At 43.8% G+C, this 12,749-nt stretch overlaps 1 protein-coding gene across 2 annotated transcripts in view; it reads left to right on the plus strand.

Moving 5' to 3' along the window:
* The first annotated feature begins 9,072 nt into the window (after nt 1-9,072).
* GALR1 (galanin receptor 1) overlaps nt 9,073-12,749 on the plus strand; it is a 31,080-nt gene continuing 27,403 nt past the window's right edge. Inside the window, exons 1-2 of one of the 2 annotated variants that reach the window (XM_084850038.1) lie at nt 9,073-9,161; nt 9,653-10,380. In XM_084850038.1, coding sequence (XP_084706164.1) covers nt 9,664-10,380 — 717 coding nt within the window. In that variant the 5' untranslated portion in view covers nt 9,073-9,161; nt 9,653-9,663. The remainder of the gene's footprint in view (nt 9,162-9,652; nt 10,381-12,749) is intronic. The other variant, XM_084850039.1, reaches the window with a different exon arrangement.

The raw sequence follows: 12,749 nt of genomic DNA on the forward strand, positions 1-12,749 counted from the left end.
AGATCGCAGATAATGAACTATCAAATTACCGCTTCAGTTTCCTCTGTGAAAAGAGTTAAAGCGGCAAGAAGAGGAGCGAGATCAATGAAAGATAATGGAAGACTCAGATACGGGAAGTGGGTGGGGGGGAAGTGAAGCGCATGTAAAGGGAGTCAATGGTGATCCTGCATTTAAAATGGAAGCAGACAGCCCCATTTTAAATGCAGGATTTTAGGCTGGTGTAGAAATGCCTTAGCTCTGCCTTACTGTTTGCTTTCACTGTGGATTGGCTGCTGTGATATGGGCTGCCAGAGGAGGCTTCAGGGATGGGTAGTCAGCACACCAGCCATTTGTCAGCTGTAAGGTGGGTGTGGGAAGAGAACACAGGAGCAGTCACCCAATTAGCTATAGTGGAGGGGAGCCCAAGAGACAAAGAACAACATGCTTGCCTAGCTGCAATGATTCACTAGGCAGGACTTGAGGTGGAGGGGAAATTGAATGCATCCACAGGCAAAAGAGCGAGAACAACATGAAAGGTTGTCACAGAGAGGAAGGCCAGGTTCTTTTCTCAGTCATCCAGAGTGCAGGACATGGAATAATGGGCTCAAGTTACAGGAAGCCAGATTCTGGCTGAACATCAGGAAAAACATCCTGACTGTTAGAGCAATGCGACAATGACACCTAGGGAGATGGTGGGCTCTCCCACACTGGAGGCATTCAAGACGAGGCTGGACAGCCATCTGTCAGGGATGCTCTGACTTGGATTCCTGCATTGAGCAGGGGGTTGGACTCGATGGTCTTGTAGGCCCCTTCGATCCCTACTATTCTATGACCCATCCCAATTCAAGGATCATGTGAGCCTATCAGAATTTGCCTACCCAGTGACTGACTGATGAGGCCTTGCTTGCAGATGGAGGGGGATGGGACAGCCCCCAAAGGCCTCCAGCCGAGTCCAGTGCACAGTGTTGCCACTTGACAGTGGTGGTAGGGAAGAGGAGTGGCCTCCCACAGCTTGGAAAGGGCCTGAAGTGGCCTTGGTTGAAATGCCTGGAGCCAAAGTGACTCCTGCTTGAAAGATAGTGAATAGCTTAGGGAGTGATCCTTTGAGGATAATGAGTGGCCCTATTTTGATAAGTGAAATCTTGGAGGATCTTGGAGGGATTAAAGCCAGCATGGAGGAAAAACTATAGATACAATTTGTCCTGTATTACAGTGTAAAAATAAGGGATAAGCCATATAACTAAAAGGTTTAAAATTACAGATGTATAAAACTGGAAGGGATGCATAAGTTTATTATATGTAAACTTTACCATTTGCAAGCTGTAGTCTTTTTTAAGGGAATAGCAGCTGTGCTTTGATCTACCAGCAATGCACCAGTCTGGGCTCCACTTCTTGCTGCCCTAGTGATACAGGTGCTGTCTCTACCAGAAGGAAACAGAAGCTACCCATTGCTACTTTATTCGTTTTAACATTTGTACTTTAACTTAACAGTTATCTATAGACTAAGTGAAAATAAAAACCTTCAAGGAAGTAATATATAACTAAATTAAACTAAATGGTTTGCAATTGGCCATGTCATAATCCTCACTGCTGCACAGGCCAATATTAGCCACATTTGAAAGTCTTCTTTTCCAGATAAGAAGTGATGGAGCAGTGCCCAGTGTAAAATTAACATCTGCCAGGCAGAATTTGTGGCTTTCCTGTTATCCTGCTTTTTATCTGAAAATATGAGTACTCCATAACATGGGAATTTGCCGTTCTCCCAATGGCCTTGTTTTGGATCACAGTCAAGACTACATGGCTTAATTTCTAACATAAGAAGTTCAGGTCTGACTGACTGACAAGCATGGAACAAACTTTCTCCCTTGATTCATGATGTGTGGGAGGATAGTTTTGGTTACTTAGTGTTGCTGGAAAAGTATTCTGGGCAGAGTCATAATTTTAGAATCTGCTGAGCCCTTATTCAGCTTAAACTTCACTTGGCTTCCTTCATCATCTGATCATTTATGCTGGCATCCTAGCTATTAATCCCATAACAAAAATTTTCTTGGGAAACATACACTGAACAATACGAGGTGATGACAGACATCTCGGGCCTCTAGTTTAAAGTCCTGATGCTTGGTAAGTTAGAGCATTGGCCCACACTAGATTCTGAGAAGTATTATTCGAAATATTAAGGGCAGAAAATAATTAAGGCTGCAATTCTAAACATACTTACTTGAGAATAAGTCCTAATGAACACATTGAGACTTACTCCTAAGTAGACATATTTAGCATTGTGTTGCAAATCTCAAAATCATGAAAGCACCTTTCAGACCATACATTTTTCACTGCTGGAGTGAATTATTTTATCAGCTTGTGCATCTCTCCACATAAAGCCTCACAGCAGTATATAATCCTTGGCATGTTCTATCCTGTTGCAGTTCTCAAAATGAGACTCCTCTATTGTAAAGGCAGTTCTAACACCTCTCCATTTCCATGAATACTGTGTAAGAAAGAATCATGGAAAATATAAAAAGGCTTTCCTCTACCTGGGGGAAAAAAGCACTTCTTACAGACATGTGGTGCAATCCTATGTGAGATTGTTGTTCAGTCGTTAAGTTGTGTCCGACTCTTCGTGACCCCATGGACAATAGCACACCAGGCCTTCCTGTCCTCCGCTGTCTCCCGGAACGTGCTCATGGTCATATTCATTGCATCAGTGATGCTATCTAGCCGTCTCATCCTCTGCTGTCCCCTTCTCCTTTTGCCTTCAGTCTTTCCCAGCATCAGGGTCTTTTCCAGGGAGTTTTCTCTTTGCATTAGGTGGCCAAAATATTTGAGCTTCAGCTTCAGTATCTATCCTTCCAATGAGCAGTCAGGGTTGATTTCCTTTAGGATTGACTGATTTGACCTCCTTGCAGTCCAGGGGACTCATAAGAGCCTTCTCCAGCACCACAGTTCGAATGCATCAATTCTTCGGCGCTCAGCCTTCCTTAGAGTCCAGCTCTCACAGCCATACATTACTACTGGGAAAACCATAGCTTTGATTATGCGGACCTTTGTCGGCAAGGTGATGTCTCTGCTTCTTACTATGCTGTCCAGGTTTGCCATAGCTTTCCTCCCAAGGAGCAAGCATCTTTTAATTTAATGGCTACAGTCCCCGTCTGCAGTGATCTTGGAGCCCAAGAAAATAAAATCTGTCACTGCTGCCATTTCTTCCCCTTCTATAAGCCAGGAAGTGATGGGGCCAGATGCCATGATCTTAGTTTTTTTAATGTTGAGTTTCAAACCAGCTTTTGCACTCTCCTCTTTCACCCTCAACAAGAGGCTCTTTAGATCCTCTTCACTTTCTGCCATTAGGGTGGTATCGTCTGCATATCAGAGGTTGTTGATTTATCTCCTGGCAATCTTAATTCCAACCTGTGATTCATCCAACCCGGCGTTTCTCATGATGTACTCTGCATATAAATTAAATAAGCAGGGTGACAATATACAGCCTTGTCATACTCCTTTCCCAATTTTGAACCAATCGGTTGTTCCATGTCCAGTTCTTACTGTTGCTTCTTGACCCTTGTACAGGTTTCTCAGGAGACAGAAAAGGTGGTCTGGTACTCCCATGTCTTTAACGATTTGTCACAGTTTGTTGTGATCCACACAATCAAAGGCTTTAGCGTAGTCAATGAAGCAGAAATAGATGTTTTTCTGGAATTCTCTTGCTTTCTCCATGATCCTGCAAATGTTGGCGATTTGATCTCTAGTTCCTCTGCCTCTTCGAAACCCTGCTTGTACTTCCGGTAGTTCTCGGTTCACATACTTCTGAAGCCTAGCTTGTAGGATTTTGAGCATCCATCACCTTGCTGGCATGTGAAATGAGCGCAATTGTGCGGTAGTTTGAACACTCTTTGACATTGCCCTTCTTTGGAATTGGAATGTAAACTGACCTTTTCCAGTCTTGTGGCCACTGTTGAGTGTTCCAAATTTGTTGGCATATTGAGTGCAGCACTTTAACAGCATCATCTTTTAGGATTTTAAATAGCTCAGCTGGAGTACTGTCATCTCCGCTAGCTTTGTTGTTTGTAATGCTTCCTAAGGCCCACTTGACTTCACTCTCTAGGATGTCGGGCTCAAGTTCAGTGACCGTACTATCATGGCTATCAGCGACATTCAGATCTTTCCTGTATAGTTCTTCTGTGTATTCTTTCCACCTCTTCTTCATCTCATCTGCTTCTCTTAGGTCCCTGCCTTCTTTGTCCTTTATCATGCCCGTCTTTGCACAAAACGTTCCCTTAAGCTCTCTGATTTTTTTGAAAAGATCTCTAGTCTTTCCCATTCTGTTGTTTTCCTTGATTTCTTTGCATTGTTCATTTAAGAAGGCCTTCTTGTCTCTCCTTGCTATTCTCTGGAACTCTGCATTCAGTTGGATAGATCTTCCCCTTTCTCCCTTGCTTTTTGCTTCCCTTCTTTCCTCAGCTACTTGTAAAGCCTCATCAGACAGCCACTTGGCTTTCTTACATTTCTTTTTCTTTGGGATGGATTGAGTTGCTGCCTCCTGAACAATGTTACGGACCTCCATCCATAGTTCCTCAGGCACTCTGTCTATCAGGTCTAATCCCTGAAATCTATTCCTCACCTCCACTGTATATTCATAAGGGATATGATTTAGATCATACCTGAATGGTTTAGTGGTTTTCCCTACATTCTTCAATTTAAGCCAAAATTTTGCAAGAAGCAGCTCATGATCTGAGCCACAGTCAGCTCCAGGTCTTGTTTTTACTGACTGTATAGAGCTTCTCCATCTTTGGCTGCAAAGTACATAATCATATGTGGGATTACTCAGAAGTAAGCCCTACTATGTTCAATTCATAGTAAGCCTGTTCAGACATCACACTAAGCCATGATGGTTAGGAGTTTTGAGCTAACCATGGTGGCTTAGCGTGACATCTGAACAGACCCTGTGGTTAACGGAGCACTTCCACAGAGCTGCAAGAGCAGCTGAAAACAGCCATTACAGGAGCGGGGCTGCTGATGGCTGTTGGGAGCCATTTTCTTCTTTCTTTCTGATTCCATTACAGAAGTAAGCAAAAAATAAATAAAAACGGCAGAAAATTGTGCAAAAATCACCATATCGCTAAAATGTGCATTTGCGCAAAATTGCTATATATTGGTAAATATACATTATTTATTTATTTGTTTATTGCATTCATATCCTGCCTTTTTTCCTCCAAGTAACCCGAAGTGGCATACATAAAGAATAATCCTCCTCTCCATTTTATCCTCACAACAATAACCCTGTGAGGTAGGTTAGGCTGAGAGAGTCTGTGACTGGCCCAAAGTCACCCAGTGAGCTTCATGGCTGAGTGAGTGGGGACTATAACCTGGGTCTCCCAAGTCCCACTCCAATACTCAAACCACTACACCATACTGGCATTATCTCTATAAATCACTAAAATGCGCTTTTGTGCATTTTAGCAATATACGGTGATTTTGTGGAAATGCACATTTTAGTGATATGGTGATTTTTCCACAATTTTTATTTTTTATTTTGCTTATTTCTGTAATGGAATCAGAAAGAAAGAAGAAAATGGCCTCCAACAGCCATCAGCAGCCCCACTCCTGTAATGGCCATGTGAACCGCTGAATCTGCTTGGATGCTTGAGGAAGCAGTTGGAGGACTGCAGGAGGGAGGGTGGTTAGAGAGTGGTTAGGTTAACAATGCTGCAGGCCATGGTTAGCTGAATATGTGGCAGGGGGTCTTGCAGTGGTTAGCGCTAACCACCCTGCAGCATGGTTAGCCTAACAACCCTCCCCCAATGTGTGTCTGAACAGGATCAGTTGGTCATCACCAACCACAATGTCACAAAACAGTGAGCAAACTTCTGAGTTCTTCAGAACTCTTTATCAAGTTGGAAGTTATGCTCAATGGAACTTAACTCCCATGTAAGTGTGAATATAAGAATGTAGCTTAAAGAAAGAAAGGAGAGACAAGCTAAATTGTGCAAGTGCTTTTAAATTTCTGAATTTTTAACTTAGGCCTGTGCCATAGGGAAGGGCTGGGCAGACTTCAGGCTTGCAGTATCTATATGCATTGGCATCCAAGAGAGACCGGAAAAACACAAACTGGATTGAACCAAACTTTATGGAATTTCCTATCCCTGTACTCCTGCCCGGTAAGCTAGCCCAGTGGACACCAGCCACCAGTGCATTTAGGACTTTTTTTTTTTGCTGATCTGATCTAGTCAAGTAATGACTAGCATAATTAATAAGTGTTTTTAAGAAGAGTAGGTAGGTTCAGGAAGCTGAAGTAGAAAAACAACAACACCCCACCTACAGTATTGAAAACTCAGCCTAGAAATAACAATAATGTAAAGTTTGGCCAGCAGGGGTTGCTAATGAATAGAAACACCCATAGCAATGTCCGGGTAAAGCATTTTCATACAAGGGCTTAAAGTAATCACCACTGAGATTCTTTTTTGCTGTTTGTGCAAATAGTTTATCCTTGACGTATGGGGGAGAAGGGGGGAAAGAGAGAGGTAAGGGGTGTTTGTAATCCAGATGAGCATTCTGTAGGATTAAAGTTCACTTTACAAGGCAATTGAACAAAGATCTGCTTAAAACCTCATGTGAAAATGCACCTTAATGACTAGTCGCTTTGATACAGATTGGAGGAAGACTTCCCTACTGGTAGATCTCCTTTTCTTAAGGATTTTCCCAGATAGGCTGCCATCAAAGGTTGACCCTGACCTGAACACTCTAGGCTGTCCAGCTGTGTGGGGAGTTCTAAGCCTATTGCCAAGGCTTAACCCTTCCCTTCTAACCCTTCCCTTCAGCCCAGCTTTAGAAAAAAAAAAAATGAAAAGGAAGGCACTTAGGATTTATTTGTCTAAAGCCTGTAAGCCACCAAGATTAATAACACTTTGTGAACTATTCTACAAACACAAGGAGTGAATTAGCAGCATTATAGTCCTGCATGTGAGGATGATTTTAAAACAGTGCAGGCAAATCTATAGCTATAAAAAGAAGTTTATTGGGGGAGTGGGAGGGAATTACAAGGGAAGGCAACAATCACACAGAATTCCAAATAAAAGTCAGTGAAGTCAAACAAACCTATCTGGTTACATCTTACCTACTTAAGTATACTCTTGGGGTTCAGAACATATGCAGAGTTTATCACTTTGCGCAATTCAGACCATTACTGAAAGTGTGCCATCATGGCTCCATTTTAGCCTTTGTGGGATATTATAGGACCAACTCCAAAGCAATAGTGAATGTGTAGACCAGAGCTAATGGATAGAGGTTGTCTTATGCTGGCTGTTGAGGACAGAAAAGGGAATTGTGGTTGGCACTTTTTAAAGAGGGAGGGGGGCACCCAAGGGCATTGTGCACTGACAGGGAGTACACTGTCTAGAAAGACCTAAATAAGTAAAAAATAAACAAGATAAAGTTACTGACACAGGACAGCATTGCTGCAAGGAAGAGGGTAACCTTGCCGGTGTACACAACTTTTTTGGTTTCTAAATCGCTACCCGGTTTAGCACTCCTGTGTTCAGTTGGTTCAGATGAGCCTCCAAGTGTTTTATTTTTTAAATGGAAAGATTATTAGATGTCACAATGGTAGTGAGATAAAAGATTATGATATGTTACAGAGCAGATACTGAAGGGGAAACAGAGTACAAATGCCAACTGGGATTAATGGAGTAGAGGCCCATTTTTTTATTAGCTCTGCTGTTGTGCAGTCGACAGGAAGGCATTTTCTTTACATTGCCAATAAGCAGAAATGAAGTAAACAAAGCTTTTCCAAGCATGCAGATATTAGGAATGCTTTGTCAATTTGTTTCTGCATGTCAGATTGCTACTAAAGGCACAGAATCCTTTCAGTTAAAAGGTTGGTCATTGTAGGGCTGAAGGAAAGTCTCCTGACAGCTTATCCTATTGATAGAGTAGCCCAGGGGTCTCCAACCTTTTTGGATCCATGGGTACATTTGGGGATTGGAGACACTGCTGTGGGCACCACCACAAAATGCCTAATCGGTGGATCACCGCTTTGGCGCCTACCTGTATAAATTGCTAAAAAGTACAATATTCATACAAATCCATGTACGTATATTAAAACAATGGAAAATAATACTAAATCAAAAAAATGGATGTCCATAGACTCCATGTTGGGGACCCCTGGAGTAACCGATTTTGACAAGCACAATTTTTTCTTGTCCCTACAGTGACCAACTTGGGTGTTTTCATAAACATAATTGGGCTTTTCCCTCTCTCTGTTTTACACATGAATGCAGCTAAATTGGAAGAGAACTGGAGGAAAAAGCAAACACCAGCAGGTTTCACATTCACACTAGGAATTTAGAAGAAAAGAAGATTGTTAAGTTCCATGTATGAAAACACACTCGGAGAAGCTGTGTCTGCCAAAATCCCCTTGAATGCAGAGATGAAGGGCTAGGAGCTCTGCCCAGTACTGGATTTGAATACATCCCCATGGAAGAGGGCAAAGGGAGTGAGGTGAGCTGGGTTACCCTTTCTGAATGGGAGCTGCACTATCTGCTCCTCCCTGGGTGAAAGGAAAATGAAAAGACGGATTTGAGCTGTGATATATATAAGGTGGCTCCATCATGGACAAGGGTAAGATACTTTGGGCTAGTCCCCCCACCCTTCTTCTGCCTAAGCTACCTTGCAGGGGTGTTCTATAATGGAAGGAGACATCTATGATGCTCTGAGCCCTTTGGAAGAACAGCAGGATAGACATGTAATAAGTATAATGAAGATGGAGTTACATATTCTGGGTGACCCTCTCTGACTGGGTAAATTGGGGTGCCCTCTCCGCTACCTCAGTGGAGTCAGCAGGATGAGGAGAAAAAGCACACAGCAAATTCTGACAAAGCACCCCCCCCCGCATTTTATCTCCCCACCCAGGCACCCCCAGTTCCTAGACCAAGCAGAGAGAGGCAGCAAATTCGAAGGAGGCGGCGAAGAGGCTTCCCGGACTGGATTTTCGTCGCCGTTGCAGAGGAGGTTAGAAACCCGACCCAGCCCGTCGCCAGATTTGCTGCCAGAGTGAGAGGCGCGTCAGGCAGGCTGAGGGAGGAGCGTGAAGGTGGGGGGAATTGGGAGAAAAGGCAACGGGAGCGCCAGGCAGCACACAGCTGTCGCGACCGCTGCCTCGAACGCCTCGCTCGCTCCGCGCTCCGTTCACTGAGGTAAGAAAGGCGGGAAAGGAGAGCAGAGCCACAAAGAGGTCCGCTTCGGCGAACCAGAGGAGGCGAGCGGAGGATTCTTCTGCCCTCTCCGTCTGCCGCTCGCTGCCTGCGGCTGACCCATGGGCGGCATCCAAGGGCGGGCAAGCGGACCCAGAAAGGGCAAGAGTCATTTGACGCTCAGCCTCCCTCTCTCCGGGCTCAGGCTGTGGGAAGTTTCCCTTTGCCGAGGAGCGCGAAACGAGTGACAGAGAATGGCCACTGGAAAGCAACTGTCGCTGGGACTTGTGGGACTCATTTGAACTCGAGGACAGCTGGTTTGGGTTCTCTGGGCTGTGCTTAAAGAAAGGGAGTTTTAAGGCGTTTGTGGATTCTTTGGAAGGTGGGTTGCGGGAGACAGGAGTCTTGGGTCTGAACGGGTTTCTGTGGGAAGGGAGTGAAGGAACTAGGCTGTTTGGCTGTTGCTTTGTTTTGTCGACTTTTATTTTTCCAAGCTGTGCAGAAGATGGACACACAGGCATCTGCCATCTCCACTGCCATGAACCAGACATGGGGGCTGCTGGCCTGGCTGGACTCCAATGCCTCCAGGTCATCCCTGGAGCATCGCCCAAAAGAGGAGAAGGCCAACTTCCTCTTCGAAATTGGCATTGAGAACTTCATCACCTTGATTGCCTTTGGCCTCATTTTCACGCTGGGAGTGCTGGGCAACTCATTGGTCATCACGGTGCTTGCCCGGAGCAAGCCAGGCAAGCCCCGTAGCACCACCAACATCTTTGTCCTCAACCTAAGCATTGCTGACTTGGCCTACTTGCTCTTCTGCATCCCTTTCCAGTCTACGGTGTATATGTTGCCCAGCTGGGTGCTGGGCACGTTCATCTGTAAGTTTATTCACTACTTCTTCACTGTCTCAATGTTGGTCAGCATCTTCACCCTTTCAGCAATGTCTGTGGACCGCTATGTGGCCATTGTGCATTCCCGGCGCTCCTCATCCCTGCGAGTGTCCCGTAATGCACTCTTAGGTGTAGGGGTCATCTGGCTGATCTCAATTGCCATGGCCTCACCTGTGGCTCACCATCAGTGCATTGTCCACCAGGACATAATTAACCAGACTTTCTGCTGGGAAGTGTGGCCCAATCTTCAGCACAAGAAAGTCTATGTGATCTGCACCTTTGTCTTCGGGTACCTGCTACCTCTGCTGCTCATCTCCTTCTGTTATGCTAAGGTAAGTGCAAGTTCATAAGCTATGGAGGAGATATCACACAAAGTGTGTGAGACACCCACTCCCATGTGTATGGAAAAGGGCTGCAGCTCTAGAGGACAATGATGTATACTATACAGTAACAGAGTAGTGTGGACATGTGCAGGATACATCTTACCTATAGGTAGTGCTTTCTCTTTCTCACCCTTTATATAGTACATAGCTTATATGTATGCAGCATAAAAATATGAACAGGCTGTGACAGTCTGTAATGAATGTTTCATGTGACGGATTATAGTGAATAATCTCAGTGTTTGGTATAGGTATAATTGCCTAATGTTCAACATGCACTATGTTAAAGTTAGTTTTGCAAGGATTTTGTTGAGCATGAAGCAGCTCAAGCATATAAAAACTTAATGAAGTTATATAAGGGGTAGTTTTGTGGAGGGCTTAGCTCTGAAAAGTATGTGAAAGTATTGCACAAATTGAAGTACAGAATATGAGGGTTCAAGGTTTATCTGAGACTATTGATCTAGAGTTCTCTTAATGGCATTACAAACTTTATGGTTTATGTACTAGAGGTATAACTCAGAGATTGCAACAAGAATATCTTCCTCTTCCACTCATGTTATATTGTTTCTAACTTACTCAAAGCATAGCCATACATGTTTCTTATATAGCTATTTCAAAGATGGGACATGGTTCTGTGGTCTAGCTGTGCTTCTTACTATGCGGCTAAAAGACAGAGGCCCTAATCCAGACATCTTTGCAAGCAGCAATGGGCTGTGTCTGTGTGAATGCTGCTTCATATGACAATCTCTCACAGAAAAGACTGGGTGTCTGATAGTGAATCACCTGCTGGAGGATAGAAGGCAGAGGTTTCCTGAAATCTGTCCCTGTATCAGGATTGATTTTCAGATAATGGTTGCACAGACCACATCCCAAAGAGAGATCTGTGAACAGATGCCTTCTGTCATTTAATAGATGAGGAATGACTGAGTGCAACCCAACAGTATTCATATCAGTGGGGCTCTTGCCACTCTCTTCAGTGGAATATGGATGGTAGTGACAGGAAGTAACAAGAATGCCAGCAGGACACTGTGTTCCCAGTGCTGCATCAGTGGAAGCTCTGCTATTGACTTCAGTAGCCAGTGATGAAGACCTCATCTTGACTATCTGATTGAGACAGAGAGAATCAATAGAGGTGCTAGGAGATGAAAGGACTGATCCATTGCATTTAAAACTCCACACATACTTTCATTCTGATAGAAGATCCACTTTGTCACTGTTTGCGCTCTTGAATCCAGAATAATTCACACAGTTATTTTGGTGGAATTTAACATCTGTTGCAGCAGGCTGGAATATAAATTGGCTTAATATGTCCTGGAAATAATTTCACCTCTCAACATCTATAATTAATTCTCAGTAATAGCCAAAGTTTCACTGAAGTCCATATTGTAAAGAACAATTGATTTTGGAACTGATTCCTTAATTGGAAAGATTGTTTGAAAATAACTGTTAAGTTTTGTCTTTAGTCCAGAATCCCTGCATTTCCAAGTCTTCCAGTACAACAAAATCCTTTAATATAATATTCATGCCTTGGTTTACTAACTGTACTAAGCAGAAAAACTTGATAAGAGGAATGTCAGCTTTCACTTTTCCAAATGCCTAAAAAATAATTTTAAAACCCCCAAGAGAAATGTATTAATTTTCAATAGCAAAAAGTATTAGGATGCATGAATTGTTAGTACAGTGGAAACTATTCTTTGGATAGTTTCCAACTGCTGGCCCCACCTCCAATGTCCTCCATGCCAGCTGCTCATGCATGGGCTTTCCGTATGCAGATATCCACACCAATGTGCGGACATCCAGGGGCATGGTCAGTCTTGCACAGGATGTTGGGGACATTGCCAGCAGTACAGTCCTCTTTTCCTCACATAGATTCTACACAGGAGCCCTATTCAGGGTATTAGTTACATCTCCCCACACATTTTTCTAGCATTCTGGATGTGGAGAGCTTCCACAGATACAGGAAGCTCTCCTCTTCATAAAGTCGCCCTCCATGAGTACAAGGTATTGGAAACATGTGAGGAGGGCGCGGGGCTAGCACACTCCCCACCCTCACATGTTTTCTATGGCTCTCTCTGCATAAAGCTAAAATCCCACAGCTTTACCTGGGCTTCTGTTTTGGATTCCTTGCAGGATTACTGTCAGCTCTTTCCCACATGGTGTTTTCCTTTCGCCCCTTTCTTTCTGGGCAAGTTCTATATGTTTCATTATAAAGCCACTACATGACACTGTGCTGTTGCTGTGATAAAGCACTGTTTCATCAGTACACCATAGATTTACCACAGTTCATAGCGGGAGGAGGGAAAATGCCAGACTTTTGTCAT

Source organism: Heloderma suspectum, chromosome 4 (genome assembly GCF_057233095.1).
Source record: "Heloderma suspectum isolate Gila_16-S chromosome 4, 16-S_ref, whole genome shotgun sequence".
NCBI lineage: Eukaryota > Metazoa > Chordata > Lepidosauria > Squamata > Helodermatidae > Heloderma > Heloderma suspectum.